At 39.2% G+C, this 22,048-nt stretch overlaps 1 protein-coding gene and 1 long non-coding RNA gene across 2 annotated transcripts in view; both read left to right on the top strand.

The window, feature by feature from the left end:
* The first annotated feature begins 1,693 nt into the window (after window positions 1-1,693).
* On the top strand, window positions 1,694-7,170 carry LOC143031099 (uncharacterized). Its single transcript, XM_076194529.1, has 2 exons — window positions 1,694-2,007; window positions 3,924-7,170. The coding sequence occupies exon 2, from the start codon at window positions 4,158-4,160 to the stop codon at window positions 6,279-6,281; it is 2,124 nt and encodes a 707-aa protein (XP_076050644.1). The 5' UTR covers window positions 1,694-2,007; window positions 3,924-4,157; the 3' UTR covers window positions 6,282-7,170.
* A 5,903-nt stretch (window positions 7,171-13,073) lies between these two features.
* Window positions 13,074-22,048, top strand: part of LOC143031098 (uncharacterized) — a 53,308-nt gene continuing 44,333 nt past the window's right edge. The window contains exons 1-2 of the long non-coding RNA XR_012966978.1: window positions 13,074-13,100; window positions 15,787-15,863. This is a non-coding gene — a long non-coding RNA (uncharacterized LOC143031098). The remainder of the gene's footprint in view (window positions 13,101-15,786; window positions 15,864-22,048) is intronic.

Here is a 22,048-nt window from a genome sequence, read left to right as displayed (position 1 = left end):
CTTTCCAATAGAGCCTGGAGGTCGCATTCTTCCTGGGGTTGCAGTTCGGGTAAGAACTCCCTTACTGAGGCAAGGAGGCGTTCCAGCCAGGAGTTCACCGCAAGGGACAGAGCCAGGGATTGAATGTGGTCTCTGACTCCTCTGCCGGAAAGGAGGACGTTTCTTCTGCGTAGTGATTCCGCGTCCACTTTGACCAGCTCTGGTAACCTCACCGGGATCGAGGCTTCCCTGAGGTTTGTCCCCGATGGAGTGTAAAAGCGTTTTTGGTGTTCCACTGGAACCGAAAGCCAACGCGCTTTCTCGGTTGTCCTTTTTGCGAGAGCGTCGGAGGCCTGGGTCATGGCTCTTACCGTCTGCGTACTCCATGGAAGGTGGATGGGAGGTGGCTTCGCTTTCTGAGAATTGCCCGTCTTGAAGATTTCAGACTCGAATGTGGCTTCCTTTTCTTTTGGGGGGCCCAGTCGATTCGCCCTCCGAACTCTCACGAGGATGTCTGAGAAGGAAGGTTTAACCACCATCGGGGACTCCGACTGGGAATCGTGAGGGGATAGGGAGCTTGTCCCGCTCCCCTACGGCGCTGTGGACATCGTCGTCGTCGTAGGAGGGGTCTGCACGGTCAGGGAGGGACACCGCGCTTCCATCATCGTCACTGATGGGTTCGTGGGGGTTCCGATCAAGTGGAATATGGTCTAGGGGGGCTCTTGGGGGTGGTGACTCCTGACGAGCTTCCGGTGTAACATAAACCATGCTTGGGTTGCCCGGATAAATTCCCGTTGTTCCTCCATCTGTTCTCTCATTGTGTTAAAGAGTGAACAGATAGTGGGGAGGAGGTCCTGGGAATGCCCGCACGCCTTTCGGATTGCCGCTAACGCGGTAATTATAGTACTATAAGCCACCCCCAAAAATTTGCTCAGTCCCCCCTTAGCCTCCCCAACTAAAAATTCCTGGCGCCGGCGCTGGGGAACGACAATCTCATTTTTCATTCCCTTTAACATTCTTGGATGCCAACCGTCAGATCCTGGTGTTTTATTAATTTTGAGTTTCTCTATACACCTTTTATTTATTTATCTATTTATCTATTTTTTTTTTATTTGCCGTAGTAAGTTTACCCTACCCTTCTTCTCTTGCATCATCTTCGTTTCTTCCTGTACACCTGTAAGAGCTTGAAAAGAATTTCTGCATTCAAGCAGGCCTGGTGAGGGCTTTTTAACATCTCTCTGTGTTTTGTTTGTCACTTTTTCCCACCCAGGTTTCAAACATCACATGGTTTGCCGTCTGTGTTTTGGGCCTTCGAGTGAAGAACTCGATTCTCCTCTTTGAGGCCCTCTACAGCCCTTTCTAAAGCTTCAGTTCTACTATGTAGGCTATAATGTAAGTAGGCTACTTCCTTTTGTCTGTGAAGTAGGTTAATTTAGTTAGCATACAGTATGTTGTTCTATCAGCGTTAAAAGTTTATATTAATTTCTTTTAGTTCATAATTTATAGTGTATGAATACATGTATCATATGTAACATACAGTGCATTTAAAAAATAGCCCCCATTACATTATATTTAACAAATCAACACTGAAGTATAATTTGTATATTTTATACAGCTTTTTATATTCAGACTCCTCAATAAACATATTCAAATTAAGTTAAAATTAAATGTCGGCATTATAGTCAATCTTTGTTTACACTCTTCTTGACGGACCGCCACGTCGTCTTCCTCAGTACAAAAATCCAATTTAAGAAATTAACTTCCAAATGTCTCAGTTCACTGTGCACTGATTATGGACACTCGTCAATCGTGTTCATATTTTTACTGTGTGGCAGAGATTATTTCATTATCTGTTCATCACGTGATGTTGCCTGGCTTGATGTTAGTTCCACATGACCACTGCCTAATTAGTAATTGGTAGGCAGAATGTAGTCTTGTCAAAGTGCTTATTTATTGTTTACATTTGTGCATAATAGGTATGCAGTGACCATATATTCAAAGTCACAAATTAGGTGATACATCCCTTAGGTAACTATATTCTCGGCAAATTCTTTTTAATGCAAAGTTTACGAGTTACAGGAGTATTATCAATTCTTTGGGACTGGAATGCTTCAGAAAATGCAGTAAAATGTCTTGCTAAACGAACTGTTGCTTCAAAAAATATTACTAATCAATTTACTTTATATCAGAAGGTTCCAGAAATAGCATCATTCTTCATAACATAACCAAAAAGTAGGCCTATGTTGTCCTTGTGATTTATGAGTAAGATTACCATGGGCACAAATAAGTTTTCACAAAAAATTAATTACAGTTCACTTTAATTGATTGATTAACCAAAACTGACCTGACTACTCTCACCATGCTCCTTGTTTTAGTTGGTGGAATTGAAAGGATGGGTGAGTGTCATCTAACCTAGCTGTAGGTAAAGATAGGCATGGTTTGACTGACTAGATTATATTCTGATAGATAAACCTCTTATGAATTTGATTATATTCTTCTGGTGCTGTTTCTGCCAACATTCCCTTGTTCACTTCTCAATCCTGTGTGTGTAGGGGGGTATGGAAGGGTTTCCTGTCAAAGGGAAGCCAATAAAGGAATCGCACATTGATTTTTGACATCCTTGATAATTGGATGGGTGTAGGCCTCTGCTAAAAATACCAATATTTTATATTTCCATTTATCTGTGTCATTGTATCTTCCGTGATGCTCCAATTTTTTTTTTTTTTCCATGTGGCTTCTTTTTCTTTGTAACGTTTATTCAATCTCTCCTGTGCCTTATTATTTTCATGTTAATTTTCACTTTACCAGTGACCTGAAGAATGAAATTATATGTTGACTTATGGGACACAAGTATTTAAGTTAAACATTTATAACTTATTTGAAGTGGCTGTTTTCACTGAATAATTATAACTGTTAATGTTTGAAAACTCACAATGTCTGCCGGCCTTACGAGAAAAGTCGAGAGGGTTCAAATCAAAAAGGTATGGCGTCGATTCTGTTTATTTGCTGACAAAAACAAGATATTTCAAAGATGGTAAATAATTACCTTCTTTCCTTGGATCCAAATATATGTACAAACATAATCATATCAAAAATATATAGCAGACCATTATAATGATAATGGTAGTATTAATCAAATCTAACCAATTCAAAACAAGTAAATATAGAAATGGCGGGAAGCAGACGACAGACCACCTAGCAAGGCGACTTGGCGATGGTCGTATCTTTAACAATAACTCAACAAGCTACCCTGACAGTGTCGTGTTTTAGTATTTGATGGAAGGGGGGAGTGAATCTAACCTATCCTAAGTGTACGTAGTGACATGTTAGTATATATTGACTAGGAGTAATTTAATTCTCCCACAAGGATATAAAAAACCTACATTTTATTTATTTGTAGGCTTCTAGTGGTATTTCTGTGAAATGTATTCCTGCCAACCTCGAGGTTAGGTTAGGTTAGGCAAGGAATCTCCGAAAAAATGAAAATGAGTCATCGGCTGTAGAAATAAAAATCAGATTCCCATGACTCTATCAAACAGGGATTTACAACATCCTTGATTGGTGTGTATGTGTGGTCCTCCATGAAAATTTGAAAAATTTCTTGTTACTGACTATACTATAGTGTCTTACAGTATACGCTGATCTCTTTTTCTTGTGTCCTCTATATCTTTGCATTATTTATTCAGCCACTCATTTTCCTTTTTATTTCCTGATTCAGTTTTACTGTCACAGCCTCTTTTATTTATTTTTTCTCATTTTCTGCACAACCTCATAGTTTTTAGTATTTGTTGAACCTTCCGTTTCTTTCATCTTTCATTAAGCTGCTTCTTTAGTACAAGTTATTTGTTCTCTTCCTCTACAGTATTTTGCTTAATGCCCCATTGTATACGCTTGTCTTACTCTCAAAAAGTTAGATGTCAAACTTATTGTATATTTTCTTTCAGGTTGAAGGGTAAATATAGATATTTTCCTCATATAATAAAGAGAATCCTGTATGTCATCTGCAGCACTCAAATCTTGCAAGTCATCTTAAGTATCATGCAATGACCCGTATTTGAGAGATGCCTTTCAAAAGTGACCTGTGTGATGCAGCTTTCTCAGGAAAGAGTGCTCTCGAATGACAGGTGAGGACTCACATTGAAGAGAAGGCTTCGAAGTTAGAATTGTCTCAAACACACATGATGACCCACACTGGAGAGGAGCCTTTCAAGTGTGTCCTGTGTGATGCAGCTTTCTCAGAAAAGTGTGCTCTCAAATATCATGAGATGACTCACACTGGAGAGGAGCCATTCAAGTGTGACCTGTGCAGTGCAGGTTTTTCAGGAAAGAATGCTCTGAAATATCACGTGATGACCCACACCGGAGAGAAGCCTTTCAAGTGTGACCTGTGCATTGCAGCTTTCTCAAGAAAGAGTGCTCTCAAATATCACATGAGGACTCACACTGGAGAGAAGCCTTTCAAGTGTGACCTGTGCGATGCAGCTTTTGCGGGAAAGACCGCTCACAAATATCACATGATGATGCACACTGGAGAGAAGCCTTTTCATTGTGACATGTGTGATAAATCATTCATACATAAGAATCATCTCAACCGACATTTAGTGACCCACACTGGAGAGAAGCCTTTCCAATGTGACTTGTGTGATTCATATTTCTCATGTAAGGATTCTCTCAAACGACACATGATGAGCCACACTGGAGAGAAGCCCTTCAAGTGTGACTTGTGTGATGCAGCTTTCTCAGGAAGGAGTGCTCTCAGATATCACAAAATGGCCCACACTGGAGAGAAACCTTTCAAGTGTGACCAGTGCAATGCAGCTTTCTCAGGAAAGAGTGGTCTCAAACGACACGTGATGACCCACACTGGAGAGAAGCCCTTCAAGTGTGACCAGTGCAATGCAGCTTTTGCAGGAAAGTGTGGTCTCAAATATCACGTAATGACCCACACTGGAGAGAAGCCTTTCAAGTGTGACCAGTGCCAAGTATCTTACTCAGAAAAGAGTGCTCTCAAATATCATGTGATGACCCACACTGGAGAGAAGCCCTTCAAGTGTGACCTGTGCATTGCAGCTTTCTCAAGAAAGAGTGCTCTCAAATATCATGTGATGACCCACACTGGAGAGAAGCCCTTCAAGTGTGACCAGTGCAATGCAGCTTTTGCAGGAAAGTGTGGTCTCAAATATCACGTAATGACCCACACTGGAGAGAAGCCTTTCAAGTGTGACCAGTGCCAAGTATCTTATTCAGAAAAGAGTGCTCTCAAATATCATGTGATGACCCACACTGGAGAGAAGCCCTTCAAGTGTGACCTGTGCATTGCAGCTTTCTCAAGAAAGAGTGCTCTCAAATATCATGTGATGACCCACACTGGAGAGAAGCCCTTCAAGTGTGACCTGTGCATTGCAGCTTTCTCAAGAAAGAGTGCTCTCAAATACCATGTGATGATCCACACTGGAGAAAAGCCTTTCAAATGTGGCATGTGTGATGCAGCGTTCTTAAGATTTCATGCTTTTAAATCTCACATGATGACCCACACTGGAGAGAAACCTTTCGAGTGTGACCAATGTGATGCAGCTTTCACACAAAAGTATGCTCTCAACTATCACATGACTACCCACACTGGAGAGAAGCCTTTCAAGTGTATCCTTTGTGATGCAGCTTTTTCAAGAAAGGGTAAACTCAAAGAACACATGAAGAACCACACTGAAGAGAAGCCTTTCAAGTGTGACCTGTGTGATGCAGCTTTCTCACGAAAGCAATCTCTCAAAAAGCACGTGACGACTCACACTGGAGAGAAGCCTTTCAAGTGTGTCCTATGTGATGCTGCTTTCACACAAAAGAATGCTCTCAAACAGCACGTGATGAGCCACACTGGAGAGAAGCCTTTTGAGTGTACCCTTTGCGATGCAGCTTTTTCAAGAAAGTGTAATCTCAAAGAACACATGAAAACCCACACTGGAGAAAAGCCTTTCAAGTGTGACCTGTGTGATGCTGCTTTCTCACGAAAGCAACCTCTGAAATGGCACGTGATGACCCACACTGGAGAGAAGCCTTTGAAGTGTGACCTTTGTGATGCAGCTTTCTCAAGAAAGAATAGACTTAAAGAACATATGATGACCCACACTGGAAAGAAGCCTTTCAAATGTGATGTGTGCAATGCAGCCTTCGCAAGAAAGAATGCTCTCAAATGTCATGCAATGACTCACACTGGAAAGAAGCTTTTCAAGTGTGAACAGTGTGATGGAGCTTTCAAGACAAAGGGTAATCTCCAAGAACATGTGATGACCCACTCTGGAGTGTGATGCAGCTTTCTCAAGAAAGAATCGTCTTAATCAACACATGGCGACCCACAATGGAGGGGCACTTCAAGTGTGACCTGTGTGATACACCTTTTTCATGAGAAAAAGTAATCTAAGATGTCATGTGGTGAGCCATAGGGGAAAGAAGCATTTTCAGCCTTTTCATGAAGGACTTGTTTCAAATGTCACATAGTCATTCACACTTCCTCACGAAAGGTTGATCTCAAGTATTACATTATGACCTATGCTGGTGAGAGGCCCTCCAGTGTGACTTGAGTGATTTAACTTCTGTGTGTGATGGTATGTTCAACTATTAAGTATTGACCTGTTTGACTGATTCATCATACACAAATACTGTCAGTTGTAAATTTTGGTTGACTCTTGGTTGTGCAGTTGAGTGACCTTTGATTGGCCTTTTGTGTGATTGCATTTTTGCTTGTTCTTAATTAAAGTCTTGAGTGTTCCATTAAGTACACAAATGTTCATGTAATTATGGAAAGCCATCAAGAATGTTAGAGAGTGACATGACTGGTGGCTATAGATACCTGCATATCATGACGGATACAGTTCTGTTTACTTTAGCATTGTGGAAGGTTGTCTGGAGTATACACCATTGTTACTGTAGATATAACTATGATAATATATTGAACAGTGTTTATTGAATCACTGGAAATACAACACCCACAGTTTAATGGAGTCTTTCCAAATGTGATATCAGATGGCATATGATGGGTTGCTCATTGTTGTTGAAGAATAAATCCATGATAGATGAGTGGTTTGTTTTTATTATCTTGAGCCAAGAAAAATTTGTACTTTCTAGTAGTAGTTTTGATTGCATTTGTTCATCTTAAGTGCCTCCTGAGAGAGAATTTCATGGTCAAATAGTTTCTGAAATATATTACAACACCACAACTTCTAGGGCATTTGTCCATGATGTATGAAATGTAGTTGTCAATTGATTTTTCAGCATGTAATACGTCCTTCTTTGAGTCTTTGGGCAACGTGCATTGAAGCTTCCTCAATGGTGAGCTTTTTTGGGAAAGACTTTACTGTGGTTATTATTATATATTATTGTTATTATTTATATTGATATTTGTTATCATAATTATTATTATGTACTATTTTATACATGTACATACATGTATGGAAAAGGCTGGGCTTAGGAACCATAATAGAAAAAAACACTGGATTCAGAAACAGGTAATTTAATCCTGACATTTCGAACCCCCTCTGGGGATCATCCTCAGGGGTTACAATGGAGAGGCAGTTAATTCTCCTTTATATATAAAAAAAAGCAATACATGTGGTACACTTGGCAGTCCACTGTTATCATGGACAAAGAAGACTATGAGACAAAGTCCACCACTCTGCTCCAGGGCAGAAATACCTGTGAGATTTTTGTCTTTAGATCTGTCACTGAAGCTGTAGAAAAAGGTTGAAGGGGTATTGAGAAAGCTAAAAGAAAAACAATTATGGAAAAGGGGTGGAACAAGACGAGGCCAGGGGATTCCATCATTCCCTAGTTTTATGGGTTACCTAAGGTGCACAACGACAGAGCACCTTTGAAACCTATCATTGCCTTCAGTGGGTCCCCCCATACAACTTAGCATTGATGATGACCAAATAAGTCAAGCCAGTGGTGGTGAACTTGTTGCAGATTTTGAAGAACTCCAGTGAGTTCCTGGAGGAAATTCGAGGCATCAGTGTGGAGGAGGATGAAGTGATGGTTTCATTTGACGTAAAATATGTGTTTACATTGTTACCACAAGACCTGGTGTAGTGATCCATCCTGCCTGTGCTGAAGAGGATGTGGGGGTTCCTGGAAAATGAGAAACTATCACCAGAGGAACTGATGGGGTTGGTAAGTTGGTGCCTGGATTCTACCTTTTTCAGGTTCAGAGACTTTGTTTACCATCAGAGAGTTGGGACCCCCATGATTTCATCTGTATCAACAATACTAGCTGAAATCACCTTGCAGTGCCTCGAGGAGGAGGTCCTAGTAGCAGTGCCAACATCCTTGAAGCTCTGGGTTTGATATGTAGACAATGTATTTACAGTCCTGAAGGAAGGAGAGGTTGACAGTTTGCATCTCAGTTCTAAGAATGAGACTATCCAATTTGAGATGGAGGAGGAGGTGGAAGGCAAATTGCTGTTCCTGGATGTACTGGTGACACATAAAAGAAACTCATCCACTAGTGTTTACAGGAAGTCAACGCACACCGACCACTTGTTGGGTTATGAGAACAACCACCCAGCATGTCACAAAACGAATGTGGTGGAGGTGTTGTGGAGCAGGGGAGAGAGTGTTGATTGGCTCACTAAAAGAGAACAGGCTGAGAAAGGTATACCAGGCCAATGGGTGCCCAATTCAAGTGGTGAAGAGGTTGATGGCACCACAAAGGGAAAATGACTGAAGTGCAATACCACAGACAACAAGGGTGATGATCCCTTATGTGAAGGGAGTTTCTGAGATTATGGCAAAACTGCTTTGGAGATTTGGGGTCAATGTGGCACATAAACCAAACAACACCTTGCACATTGCTCTCATGAAGGTCAAAGATGGAGAGTGCAAGCAGGGGCAGTCTATGAGGTGAAGTGTAAGGACTGCAACACGCACTACATTGGAGATACAGGGAAAAAGCTGGCCATGACACTGCAAGAACACTGCAGAGCAGTGAACAGGAGGGACCACAGTTCAGCGATATTAACATGACTTTGATTGGCAGGGTGTAGTGGTTTTGTACAAAAGCAACAAGGTAGCAGGCTGTTTTTCGATGTGTGGGCTAGTGACAGAAACAGAAACGGATCCACCACACTTAACCCTATTTTCAGAGGGGCAAGGGAAAGGATGAGCAGGACATACACCCGACAGCAAGCGAGAACCTAGGAAAGGTTATGAGCAGGAACGGGAGGGTGGGCTTTTCATCCACACCCACGCCAAGACAAAATCCCAGATATTTGGTCACTTTGGTAACTGTGACAAAAGAAAAGCAGCCTCTGAGGTGACCTTGCCAAGTGTACCACATACTGCTTTTTTTGTATATAAAGGAGGTGTGCACACACACATATATATGTTATATACATATATTCTTTAAGTCTTAAGATAGGTCTAAAATTTTTGTGATTTCCTTTGGTGTTTTGCCTCTTTTTATGAACATGGTTTTCTCTCTCTTTTTTTTTTTTTTTTTGTTAGGCTTGGTTTTTGAGTGCTCATGACTGCCCCCCCCCCTTTTATTTTTCAAGGAGCCATATCCTACATTTTTGGCCGCCTTAGGTTAGTTGTAGGATAAAAAAAATGTTGGTTATGATAGACTGAATAACATGATGGGGTGGGGTTTTTACAAAGTGTTCTGGCTCTTGTGTGTCTGGTGATTGAATCTGGTCACCATGTGTAGGTTAATCTATTTTTCACATGATATGACACATTTTTACTCCCCCCATCCGTTTTACCTAAATTAGCTTTTGATGCTTCCTTTTTGTTGTCAATAGTGTTATTTTGTGCTTCCTGTTCCTTTGAGATGAACTCTTGTAGACTTTTTGATAGTTCATTATAGTTTTTGTATATTTGTCATTTAGGGTAGCCAGACATCCTGTTTTAGGCAGCACAGCCCAATTTTTTAGCACTGTATCCTCCGTCATGTGCTGCCTCAAGAAAGTCATTAATTTGTCCTTCTTATTGGGGCCTGTCTAAAAAGAATTATGTAGATTACATTAAGTATACTAAAACAGTGTGAATGGAAGGTCACAATAACCAATGATGTATTTTTATCATAATTTCATAAAGTTGCTCCTGGTGTGCAACAAAGTGATTCCCAATACTTCTGAGATACTTTGGTTTTTAGAAGGTCATGCACCATGTGTCACTCGACTTTTACAGTGACGACAATCATCAGAGGCTACTATCTAAACTAGAGGCATCAGATCTGGATCTGAATAGCGGGCATAAACTGCTGATAATGCAAATGTGAACTATGGAAAACTTAACAGTATTTATAGAAAAAAAAAAATTGCTCAATAGAATGTTTTTGCTGCAAACTGGCCTTGCACAGTGCAAGAAAATTTGCTGTAGCCAAACTGGAAATTGATACTGAGAATATAGTGCTCAAAGAGTATGTCCATTGGAGCACCTCAACTAAAAGAACAGCACAGTTGAAGGAATTCTGTAAACTTGTGGAGGTTGATAGCTGCAGTCTGTTCTGGCATGCAGTGACTACATGTCTTTCCCTTTTGCCAGCTATTGACAGAATACTTGAGTAATGGTAAGTCCTAAAACATTATTTCCAGAGCTTAGGAGTGTCCCAAGGTACTATGGAAGTGCTTTTGAAGATCTGTTTCATCCCCCTCAGTCATTCTTAAATCAATCTTTCACGCTATTGAAAAATGAAAAACCAAGAAGTTCAGCATAACATCAGTATTCAAGTTAATGTCTTAGTTGAAATGTTTTTTATTTAATTTTTCACTTTGCAATCAACACCATAGTTAGCCAGCTTCCACCAGATGAGTGTAAGAAATGTAAAACAGACTTCATTGTTTGCTATGAAAGAGCCATAAAGTACTTAAATGACAGGTATGATATCTCTGACAGCAGCTTTGATAATGTCAAACTTTAGCCTATCAAATGCCATACCTTTTGGAGAATTTTGTGATGCAGTCAAGGCCTGTAGCATTCATGATATATGGATGAATTATATGAATATTATGGGTTTGTGGAGGCAATTATCAATACTCCTGAGATGATAGACAACCACAATGTGGAATGTCATCTCAAATTGTTCAGTAAATCTGAGGTAGGTGAGTGCTTATGTTTTCTCTATTATTTGTGGCAATGCTTACACCGAGTTTTTTCAATTACGAACTTGGATTGGAGAAACTGGAAAAACTGCAAGTGGACTCAGTCAAAGCAGAGCTCCAAATCTGTATCAACTTCTCAGAAGGAGGCTCAGCCTGACCAACAGAAAAATCTTGAAGATAGCAAGTAGAGGGGTGAAATACAAAAAAAAAAAAAAATTAGACTGCCATAATGGATGTACATGGTAAGTAGGTTACTTCCTTTAGTTTGTGGAGAAGTTAATTTACTTGGCATACTGTAAGTTCTGTCTGGGGTAAAAGTTGATATTTCTTTCAGTTTTTTATGATACATGTATTACATTATATCTTTGATAAATCAACACTTTAGAGTATAATTTGTATATCACATACAACTTGTATCCCAACCCCTCAACAAACACAGTTAAATTTAGTTAAAAGTAAATTTCGGCAAAAAAAAAAAAAAAAAAATCCTGTGTTTACATTCTTCTTGGGCTGCCACTTCTGTACAACAGTCCAATTTAAGATGTTAACTTATCTCTCAATTCACTCTGCATTGATCATGATATTGTGACAAGTAATACTTTTATATTCACTACACAATTCCACTTCACACTAATTGAATACAAAGAATTGCTTTATAGTATGAGCAGTTACATAGTACAGACTTGAAAGAATCTTGGAGATTCCTGGGACATCAGTGAGATCCAGATGTGGCATATGTCACAATTTTTGAAATTGTGACACCCAGCTCGCTGTCTAACCTTCCCATTTTCTCCGATTTCTCACCACTACGGCCCTTTATTCCCTATACTCGGGGGAATTTCAAGAGTCCTTAAGACTTCTAGTAGCTACATCCTGTCCTTTCTCCTCCTCGTTATCCTCTTCAACTGTCATGTCATTTTTGACAATCAATTTCAGTGCCTTAACGAAGGGAGAGACTTCTAATTATCTAGAAACACCCCCCCCCCTTTTGATTTGTGTTCTCAGAGCCAGGCTCAACGGTTTCCGCGCCCACACAAAGCGCCAAACACACCCCCTGCGCGCTGCCACATATTTGTTTTAAGCTAGGTAATTAGAATAATTAGGATTGTGTCTAACCCGCTCGTGAACAGTGTCTACCTCAAAGAACACTTGGAACTGTGTCACCCTCCCGCATGAACATTATTCGTAGTACCCTTCGCAACTAGGGACGGAGACATAGAACTATTGGCAACGTCGGAAGCCGGCTAGCGGACATCGTGACCTGACCTGTCGCAGGACACAGGCAGTCTAAGCATCGAGTTCGAAAAAGGAGGTCAGACCGCTCGATCTCGGAAGAACAAGCGTGTCCTTTCCTCCCTCATGTGACTGTTGGGGATTTATAACCTCTTGAATAAATCGAGTGTCGATTATTTGGGTATAAACCCCTCAAGCAAAAACTCTGAGTGTAGTGCGATTGACCGGGAAAAGTACGCCGACGAAGTGACTTACAACCCCCATCACAGCGCGCCCAGGCCGTCCACCAAACGAAGTGGCGCCGATCGAAGCTCAGCAGGAGATCATGCTAATTGAAGACGTCTCCACAAGCAAGACACTTATAAGTACTCATTCAATAACAATTTCTTAAGCTAGGAACGCGCGCAGGGAATAGATAGGATGTATGTATGTATGAAAACCAACTGTTAAAACCCTTATTTAATCAAGTTATATTGCTAGTGTTTAATTATTTAAATTCATTAAAACTCACAATAGGAGTTCTGGGTTTCATTAGCCTAGGACGGTTCACTTAATGAGTTGTCCCATCATACCCCTCCCCCCTCTTTGATTTACTCACGCTTGCCTTGGAGGGAAGGCGAGTGGTCCCGAGATGTGATAAAAATCGCCTGGACTTCGGTTCCCCAACTGCAGCTATCTTCCCCCTCCCTTCATCAATCACTTAAGGTACGTGTTACCCACACCACCTCATCTACCACCTTCTTCCACTGTCCAGGAATTTGCGTCAGCATAGAATTTAGAAGGACAATAGTCATGCAGGTAATAAGCAAGTGTTATCGTGGGTACCTGTCAATTTTATACATGCATCTATTGTGTGGTAGAGGTTATTTTGCTTATCTGTTCATAACTTGATGTTGCCTGGTCAGATGTTAGTTTCGATCACATACAAGCACTGCCTAGTTAGTAGGCAGAATGTAGTCATGTCACAACACTTATTCATTGTTTACATTCTCACATGATAGGTATGCAATGACCATATATATATATATATACATGACCATATACAAAGTCACAAATTAGGTAATATGTTAGGTTACTATATTCAAGGCTAGCTCTTTTTAATGTGAAGTTTGTGGGTTACAGGAGTATCATCCATTATTTGGAACTGGAATACATCAAGTACATGCAGTGAAATGTCTCGAAAAAGGAACTGTAGCTTCAGAAATATTAGTAATTTACCTTATATCAGAAAGTTACAGAAATAGCATTATTCTCCATAACCTAACCAAAATGTAGTCTTGTCTTTGTGATTTATGATTAAGATTGCCATGGGCACAAATAATATGTCTTGAAATATTAATTGTAATTAATTCTAAATGACTGAATGACCATAAATCAACTCCCATCATGCGCCTTGTTTTAGTAGTTGATGGAACTGAGCGGGGGTTAGTGTAACCTAACCGTATGGCAAGATTCAGCTGACTAGATTATATTCTCCTGATAGACATAAACATTTTATAGTGTTTATGGTTTTCTGGTGTCATTTCTACCAAAATTCCCTCCTTCACTTGCCAACCAGGGCTGGGGAGTCGGAACACAAAACCTCCGACTCCGACTCCTCTATTTTTGGCACCACTGACTCCGACTCCTCTTCATGTAATTAAAGGATTATGGCCTACATATTTTATAAAGCCTATGCAACACACATACGCTCCAATCTTGAGTAGATTTATATCATTATGACTGGATTATATCAAAGAATAAATATGTTATAGTGTGGCTTTCCTATGTTTGACCTCTTCATTAATACTTTACAATTGAAGCAGAGACAAAAAATTTGAAAGGATATTGAAGAAAAATTAGTAAAAAAAAAAAAGATTCTGTAATGTAAGACATTTGACATATATCTTTGCAAATAAGTGATAAGTACATTTAAAAAACAAAACAAAAATACTGTATAATAAAAGTTGAAATATAACCTTTGTAAATATATAATGTAAGATTTTTTTTACATAGTTTTGCAAATACAAAATAAAAAAAATGAAAATACTTTATAAAAAAAAGTTTAGGCAAATTTCTTGAAAGGAAACAGTAAATACAGAGAAAATAAACCTTATTGATACGAGTAAGGTAAAAGGTCAAGTGATACAGCTGAACATGTAGGATACTGAAAGGTATATGTATCATACTTTTTGGGTATCATTATACTTCATATGTTTCCATACCTTGTTTTGTCTTAATGTACTGAAATTACTGACACAAGTACCTCTTGGTTAAACTACATACTGGTACTGCTATGCAGTTATTGCGATGGACATTACTCTGGTTCTGGAACTGATCTTATCGATAAGAGTACAAAACAAGATACAGCTGAACATCTTTGTAACGTGAAACTTTTTTTCAATTTTAAATATCCTTATTTCAATAATTCAATGTGAAAAAGTATAGAGGTGAAAAAGAAGGGGAAAAGAGTGAAGAGATAATATTATTGTGTTAGTCTACAGTTGAAATCATAATTATCCTACTGTTTGGCAACACAGCAGTGGGAGAAACCACCAAACTGATGGAGTGATGGAAACGGTGCATATGGAACTTGACAGGAATATTACAGCTCCCGTGACTGTGTGTCAACAGGTGTAAAATGGAGGTGTTTAATTTATTCAAGTAATACTTTGGATGTTTATCGGTCTATGTATAAATTAGAAAGACAGCATTGCACAAGGACATTTTGGGGGTTTAGTGGAATGACCACGAAGATAAGACGATGAGATTTATTACATTTTATGATTTTTTTTTTTTTATATAATCTACTTAGAAGGAGTGTGCACTGCATAACTCTACAGACTAAACAAAGGCCTTATAAAATGTAAATTTAACTGGAGTCGGTAAAAATATACCGACTCAGACTCCAGTGACACCATAATTGCTTCCAACTCCGACTCCACGACTCCGACTCCGACTCCCCAGCCCTGTTGCCAACGCTGTGTGTGTATGGGTGTAGGGTGTCGAAGGTGTTGCCTGACAAATAGAAACCAGTAAAGGAATCACACAAACATTGATTTCTGACATCTGTGAAGTGGGAATTGAGAAACCCCTGGTAAGGCAAGCCACCGATTTTTTTTAGACCAATGTTTGGATCGTCTCCCTGCCTGGCCAGGGCTGTCAGGAACCAACCAATGCAAGAAGCATGCAGCAGGTCCCACCTGCTCATACATTCAACACGGTAGCCACTGGGCTACAGTGCGGCCCTCTGGTGAAGTAATGGATAACAACTGTATCTATGAGTTTCATTGGCTGACCACAGACCTGCAGTAGCTGGCAACAGTCCTAAAGCCCTCCCACTGATCTCTAATCTTGAACTTGGGACTATGGCTTACGTTAATTTGGGAGTCCTTCCATGTCACTCACTTGCTGTAGTAGGGAGAGGGGAGTGACTGCCACTTTGGAGACTGAGCATCGTACCTTTGGAACTACACTTCTATTAACTCTGACTTCCATCTTGCAGGATCACCACAAGCGGGTTCCTGTCATTGGTCCCCAAAGTATTGGATTGGTTGACTTTACTACAGTCACCCCATGCAGGTACCAATTGTCAGTCCCTTTCCCATAACATCATTTACCTACTTCAGATTCTTTTGAATATAAGTTTGTTTTCACATCTCAGTACCAATGTAATTTTTCCTGACCTTTTATCATATGCACACACTGCTTTTGTTGGCAATTTATTCCATTTCTTGGCTGCTTGTTTGGAGAATTTAATTATTTACTTTCTTATCTCCTGTTCAGTTAAGCCTCTTATTTAATTTCTTTTCTGCCATGGGTGTGTCACATAAATCAAACTGCCTGGTCACAGTCTGAATTTCAATGGATAAGTGTAACTTGGTACACCAGAAGTAAAGCAAGAGATGTAACTCATGTGCTCCTGACCATGGAGGTGAATAAAATTGTCTGGCCACAGACAGAATTAAGGGAAAAAGAAGAAAAAGGAAATTAATAAAATAGCCTACAAACAACCAGAATAAAATTAAAAGTAACACCCAAAGAGGAAGGGATAAATCTGCTGAAGAGGGCATAACCTTCCTTATATAAAAGTTACTTGTCTTGGGTACACATGTGGAGCTTTTACTTACACATGCATTTGTGCAGGGTAACCACATTACCTCCGTCTTTTTTCACCAACCTTGTGAGCTTATAACCCATCTTGAGATGACCATTTTCCCCTCTTACACATTTCACATTTTTCAGGTTCCAAATTATGGTTTTAACTCATTAAACTCCGATGACAAGATGTCTTGTCGTTTGGTCAAATAAAACAAAAAATCATAAAACACCAAAATGTTTGATCAAACACCAGAAAAATATGACGTCAATCCTCGCTTCGCTCGCAGCGAAGCGAGGACTGACGTCATATTTTTCTGGTGTTTGATCAAACATTTTGGTGTTTTATGATTTTTTGTTTTATTTGACCAAACGACAAGACATCTTGTCATCGGAGTTTAATGGGTTAATCTGAACTTAGTTCTACAGCACCTCATCACCTATCATTACACTCTCCACATTTTCTCACAAATGACAAATGTTTTTATGACTACAAAAGACAATGAGTTCTAATGACAGCATTGACAGAAAATCCTTTGATTAATAATGGTGTAAAGATAAAATTAATATCAAACAAAACTGAATAAAATAATGAGGTAAACACACACACAGTCAAGTAAAACAAGCAAAATAAAATAAATGACAGATATTACAGCATGTTGCTTAAATGTTTACTCGTGTGAATTTTAATACCTTGAATTGTACTGCATTCACTGTCAAGAGGTTTATTTCATTCATTGAGTACACAGTTGGTACAATTGTTTCTACACAATTCTTGGTTAAACCTGCATCTTGATGATGAAAGGCCATTATTTTTCATCTGATTAGTACTTTGTGTGGAATATTTTCAATTATGATGATACTAATTCCCTTTAAAACTCCTCAAGACCTGTATCAATTTCATTCAAAGGAAAAAAAATCATACAATGTGTATCTGATATTTGGTGTGTTTTACAATTAATTTCTGCACCCTTTCCAATCTGCCATTGTCTTCATTCAGAGTTGGGGATCATGTATATTCCAAGTATGGGTAGACTGATATATATATATTTGATAACAGCTGGACTTTTGAAGTCAAAAGATGATAAAACTCTCAGTCCTAGGATCTCATTAGCTTTCTCTGAAGCAAAATATACAATGCTTAGATGATTTACAGACATTACTGATAATCATACCACGATTCTTTTCAATCTTCTTTTTTTAATAACTTGTGGATGTATTTTGTATGATTTTTCTTTGATCAAACTTCATTAGCCACTTTTCAGACCATTCCTGTCATTTGTCTAAGTCTACTTGAACATCCAGGTGAATTTAGTGGCAATATATTATTATTCTGCACAACTTGGTATCATCAACAAATTGGATGCAGTAAATTGAAGTCCATGCCTAATGTCATTGATATATACTATGAACAGAAGTGACTCAGGAACAAAACCCTTAGGAATTCCACCTATAACATCTTTCCAAGTAGAGGCACGGCCAATATAACAAGATCCTTGATCACTGTACCTGAAGATGGTCCTAGGACTAGAACGAGAATATTGGACATTAAACTTCCCACTTTGATTCTGGTGTTTATGCTTCTCCCCTTCAACATGGATCCCTGACTCCAGATCTTCATATTGAATATGTACAAACACACACACACACACATGCACGTATATATATATATATATATTTACCTAGTATTTTATGGGAAGGGGAGCTACACTTGTGGTGTCCCGCCTATGTATCTTGCAGTGTCTAATTTGCTCTTAAATCCAGGAATGGTTTTTGCAAATACTATTTTTTCGTCCAGTATGTGTGTATGCGTGTGTGTGTGACGTAGGTAGGAGTAGAAAACACAGTAATCTTAGTCTGAGTTTATTCCTGACTAGATTTGTAGGGATGCATACCTGCAAAACTAGTTAGGAATAAACTTAGATTAAGACTCCTGTTTCCTACACTCACGTCAACCTGTCAAAATGTCTCAATATATATATATATATATATATATACATATATATATATATATATATATATATACATACATATATATATATATATATATATATATATATATATATATATATATATATACATATATATATATATACATACATACATATACCAAGGCTTTTTCCCCCTTCCAAGGGAGGTAGCCAAAAAGGGAAAGGCATAAAAACACTCCCACCCATTTCATCCCTAAATACCCTCCACACCCCTCCCACCCTTCCTCTCATCTGAGCACCTCCTGGATGACGGGTCATCCCTGCACCCTGCCCACCGCCCTGGGTCAGAAGCAGTGTCGCAAGACACAGCACATCCACAGCAAGGCCGCTTCATTTAATCGGCGACCCCCCCTCTCCGTCCCCCTTTGCATATAAGGCGACGTCCTAGGATGAGGTGGATGGATGGGGTGAAGGGGGCTTTGGGGAAGAGGGGAATGTCTGTTGAGGAAGGAAGGGAGAGGACGGAAGACAGGTGAGTGGAGAATGGTTGTATATGGATGATGTTGTGACTGCATGAGGAGGAATGGGCGGGGGGGTGGGGGGTGGGGTAGTATGTGTGAGTAAATTTTGACGCAGCCCGAAGGGATTTCTCCCCGTCCTCGCCTTACATATATATATATATATATATATATATATACATATATATATATATATGTATACATACATGTGCACACACACACACACACACATACCTGTCAAAATGTCTCAATATATATATATATATATATATATATATATATATATATATATATATATATATATATACATATATATGTATATTGGAAATAAACTCATCTGCTGGGATTCGAACCCTCGCCTGAGCGGCTTGCGTCTTACAAGACGAAGATCGTACCATCACGCCATCCTGACCCTTCAAAACGAAGCGACTTAGTTCACGTTCCAGTCGTTCCGCCGAGGGCACCCGGGTGGAACGTGGTATGTACAGTAGTCCTTCGAATAACGCGGGGGTTAGGTTCCTGAAATTACCGCGTATAACCAAATCCGCGTATGCTGATATTTCATATTAAATATCGGGGTAAATCTTTAGTTTCGACCATGGGAGTAATATAGCAATAGAAAATTAAATATTTTGTAAATTAATATGTATCACCGTAATGTGCAATTTTGTGTGCGGAAAGGAAAAACAAAAAAGGTGCTAAAATAGATTTTTTAAGTAACGAAGTCGTGTACGACGAATGGTACGCCATGTTTGTTATGGTAGATGCCGACGTCGAAGATATGAAAGGATGATAAATTCGTCTGATGTGATGCATCACTATAGCAGAAACAGGAGCACAATGTGTCACGGTATGTCATTTTCGCATTTTTGTTATGGTTCGCACAGAAGATTCATTAAGTCTGTATTCTCTGGCACATGATGCATAGGACATACCACTTCTCAGTTTGTCCAAAATGACGATTTTTTCCGATAACGTCATACACTTCCTTTCTCGCTTAGCCCATTAAACTCCGATGACAAGATTCTTGTCATTTGGTCAAATAAAACAAAAAATCATAAAACACCAAAATGTTTGATCAAACACCAGAAAAATATGACGTCAGTACTCGCTTCGCTGCGAGCGAAGCGAGGACTGACGTCATATTTTTCTGGTGTTTGATCAAACATTTTGGTGTTTTATGATTTTTTGTTTTATTTGACCAAATGACAAGAATCTTGTCATCGGAGTTTAATGGGTTAGCAAATTTTCCAGCTTTTCCTTGAATCTTTGTCTTTGTTGGCTTAGAGGAGTGTATCGTGCCATGTGAAGAACACGTGGAGGGGTAATGAACACGACTTCCAGAGCAATTGACCAGCACTACGAATGGTGAGAGACTGAGGAATGGGTCACCGCACAAGTCGCGGGAACAGGTACAATCAAGCGCACCTCTATAATGGATTGTAACCAACAAACATTAACTTTATGAGTACATAAATGATCATAGTGAGACAAAACAGCAATAATGAAATATTGGAAAGTGGAATATAATCTAATAAATAAAAGCAGCTTCGTGTCTGTCTGTCAGACTTTTTTCTCGATTCGATCGATCGACTAATTTCGATTTCGACGACTCAACCTTTGTAAATGTTTCAGATTAAATTTGGCTCCAATTCATGAGTAGCATTCAAAGTAATTGAGCTTTTCGTACAAAAGCGGTTTCGTGTCTGTCTGTCAGACTTTTTTCTCGATTCGATCGATCGACTAATTTCGATCTCGACGACTCAACCTTACTTTGTAAATGTTTCAGATTAAATTTGGTTCCAACTCATGAGCAGCATTCAAAGTAATTGAGCTTTTCGAACAAATATTGGCTAATTAAAAAAAAAAAGAAAAATTATAAGAAAAAAATATAAGAAAAATAATAAAATACACTTGCCATACATACCTTTGATAAGTAATTAGAATTGAGAATAAATTCGATAAAAATTGTTTTTAAACGAGCTAATATCAATTTCGTCTCTAATACAATTTATTTTTAAAAATTTGTTAATTTTTTCGATCGATCCAGGTGACGCGATTCGGACTGCCATTTGTTGTTCGTCGAATCGCACTTTAGGTTGGTAATAAATGAGGTCGTCACCTCATTCGCTCAATAAAACTGGTAATTATAGCGGTAGTGTTTCAGACTTGAATCCTTTTAGTATGGATTCTAATATCATCATTAACACTGTTAACACTAGAAGTAGAAAAAGAAAACAAGTGAAAATTGTAATAGTAAAAAAAAAAGTGAGATGGATGAAGAAGAAAAAGATAATTAGGAATGGAAATAGGGAATATCAAAATTTTGAATTAAGAGTTTATCGAATTCATCAACATGCTGAGATCTCAGGGGCGAAGCCCCTTTCTAACAAAATCTAGTAATAAAATAAAATGATAACGCGATATATTGTAACGCCCCGGAGGTTGACACGTGACCTCAGGCAGCCACCCACGGCTTTCCCCTCACCCCACACCCTTGTTTGAGCAGTTCCCAGTGTACATAATGACCGCATTATATGAGGATCGACTGTATATGGTAAAATAGAAAGCAGTCACCACAAATGTTTGCGATGTGTGCGTATGCGTGCCCAACTCGGCGCGAATTTTAAAACAATTCTCAACATTTGAGATGGTCTTGAAATAAAATCCGCGTATGATTAAATCCGCGTTATTTGAGGGACTACTGTACTGTATTTCATCAAATCCTTTGTGCAGGCTAGTCTTCCGACAAGTGTGTGTCAATTGACATTTTGGAAATAAACTCATCTGCTGGTATTCGAACCCTCGCCTGAGCGGCTTGCGTCTTACAAGACGAAGATCGTACCATCACGCCATCCTGACCCTTCAAAACGAAACGACTTGGTTCACGGCCCAGTCGTTCCGCCGAGGGCACCCGGGTGGAACGTGGTATGTACATCTACTCAACACTGTGAGAAGCACACTGACCACACACCACCAAGGCGGTACACCTACTGTAAGTCTTTTAATCCAACACTCGCCAACCGCCACTTGTGCGGACGTTTGGGCCCAGGACATAAACCCACTGCAAAGGATTACAAAGAAGGAGCATGCCGACAGGAGACTTTTGGTCCATAACTAGGGATACGGAAAAAATACAATAAATAAAAGACAAATAAATCAAGTTAATAACAATAATAATATTAACAATAATATTTCATTTAGCAAAGATTCAATATAC

This window comes from Oratosquilla oratoria, chromosome 12 (genome assembly GCF_046742065.1).
Source record: "Oratosquilla oratoria isolate Oo_2021 chromosome 12, ASM4674206v1, whole genome shotgun sequence".
Lineage (NCBI taxonomy): Eukaryota > Metazoa > Arthropoda > Malacostraca > Stomatopoda > Squillidae > Oratosquilla > Oratosquilla oratoria.
This window is presented reverse-complemented; position numbering and strand designations above follow the sequence as displayed.

Coding starts and splice junctions, on each gene's coding strand:
- LOC143031099 (XM_076194529.1), top strand. CDS start 4,158: ATGATGACCCACACTGGAGAGGAGCCTTTCAAGTGTGTCCTGTGTGAT.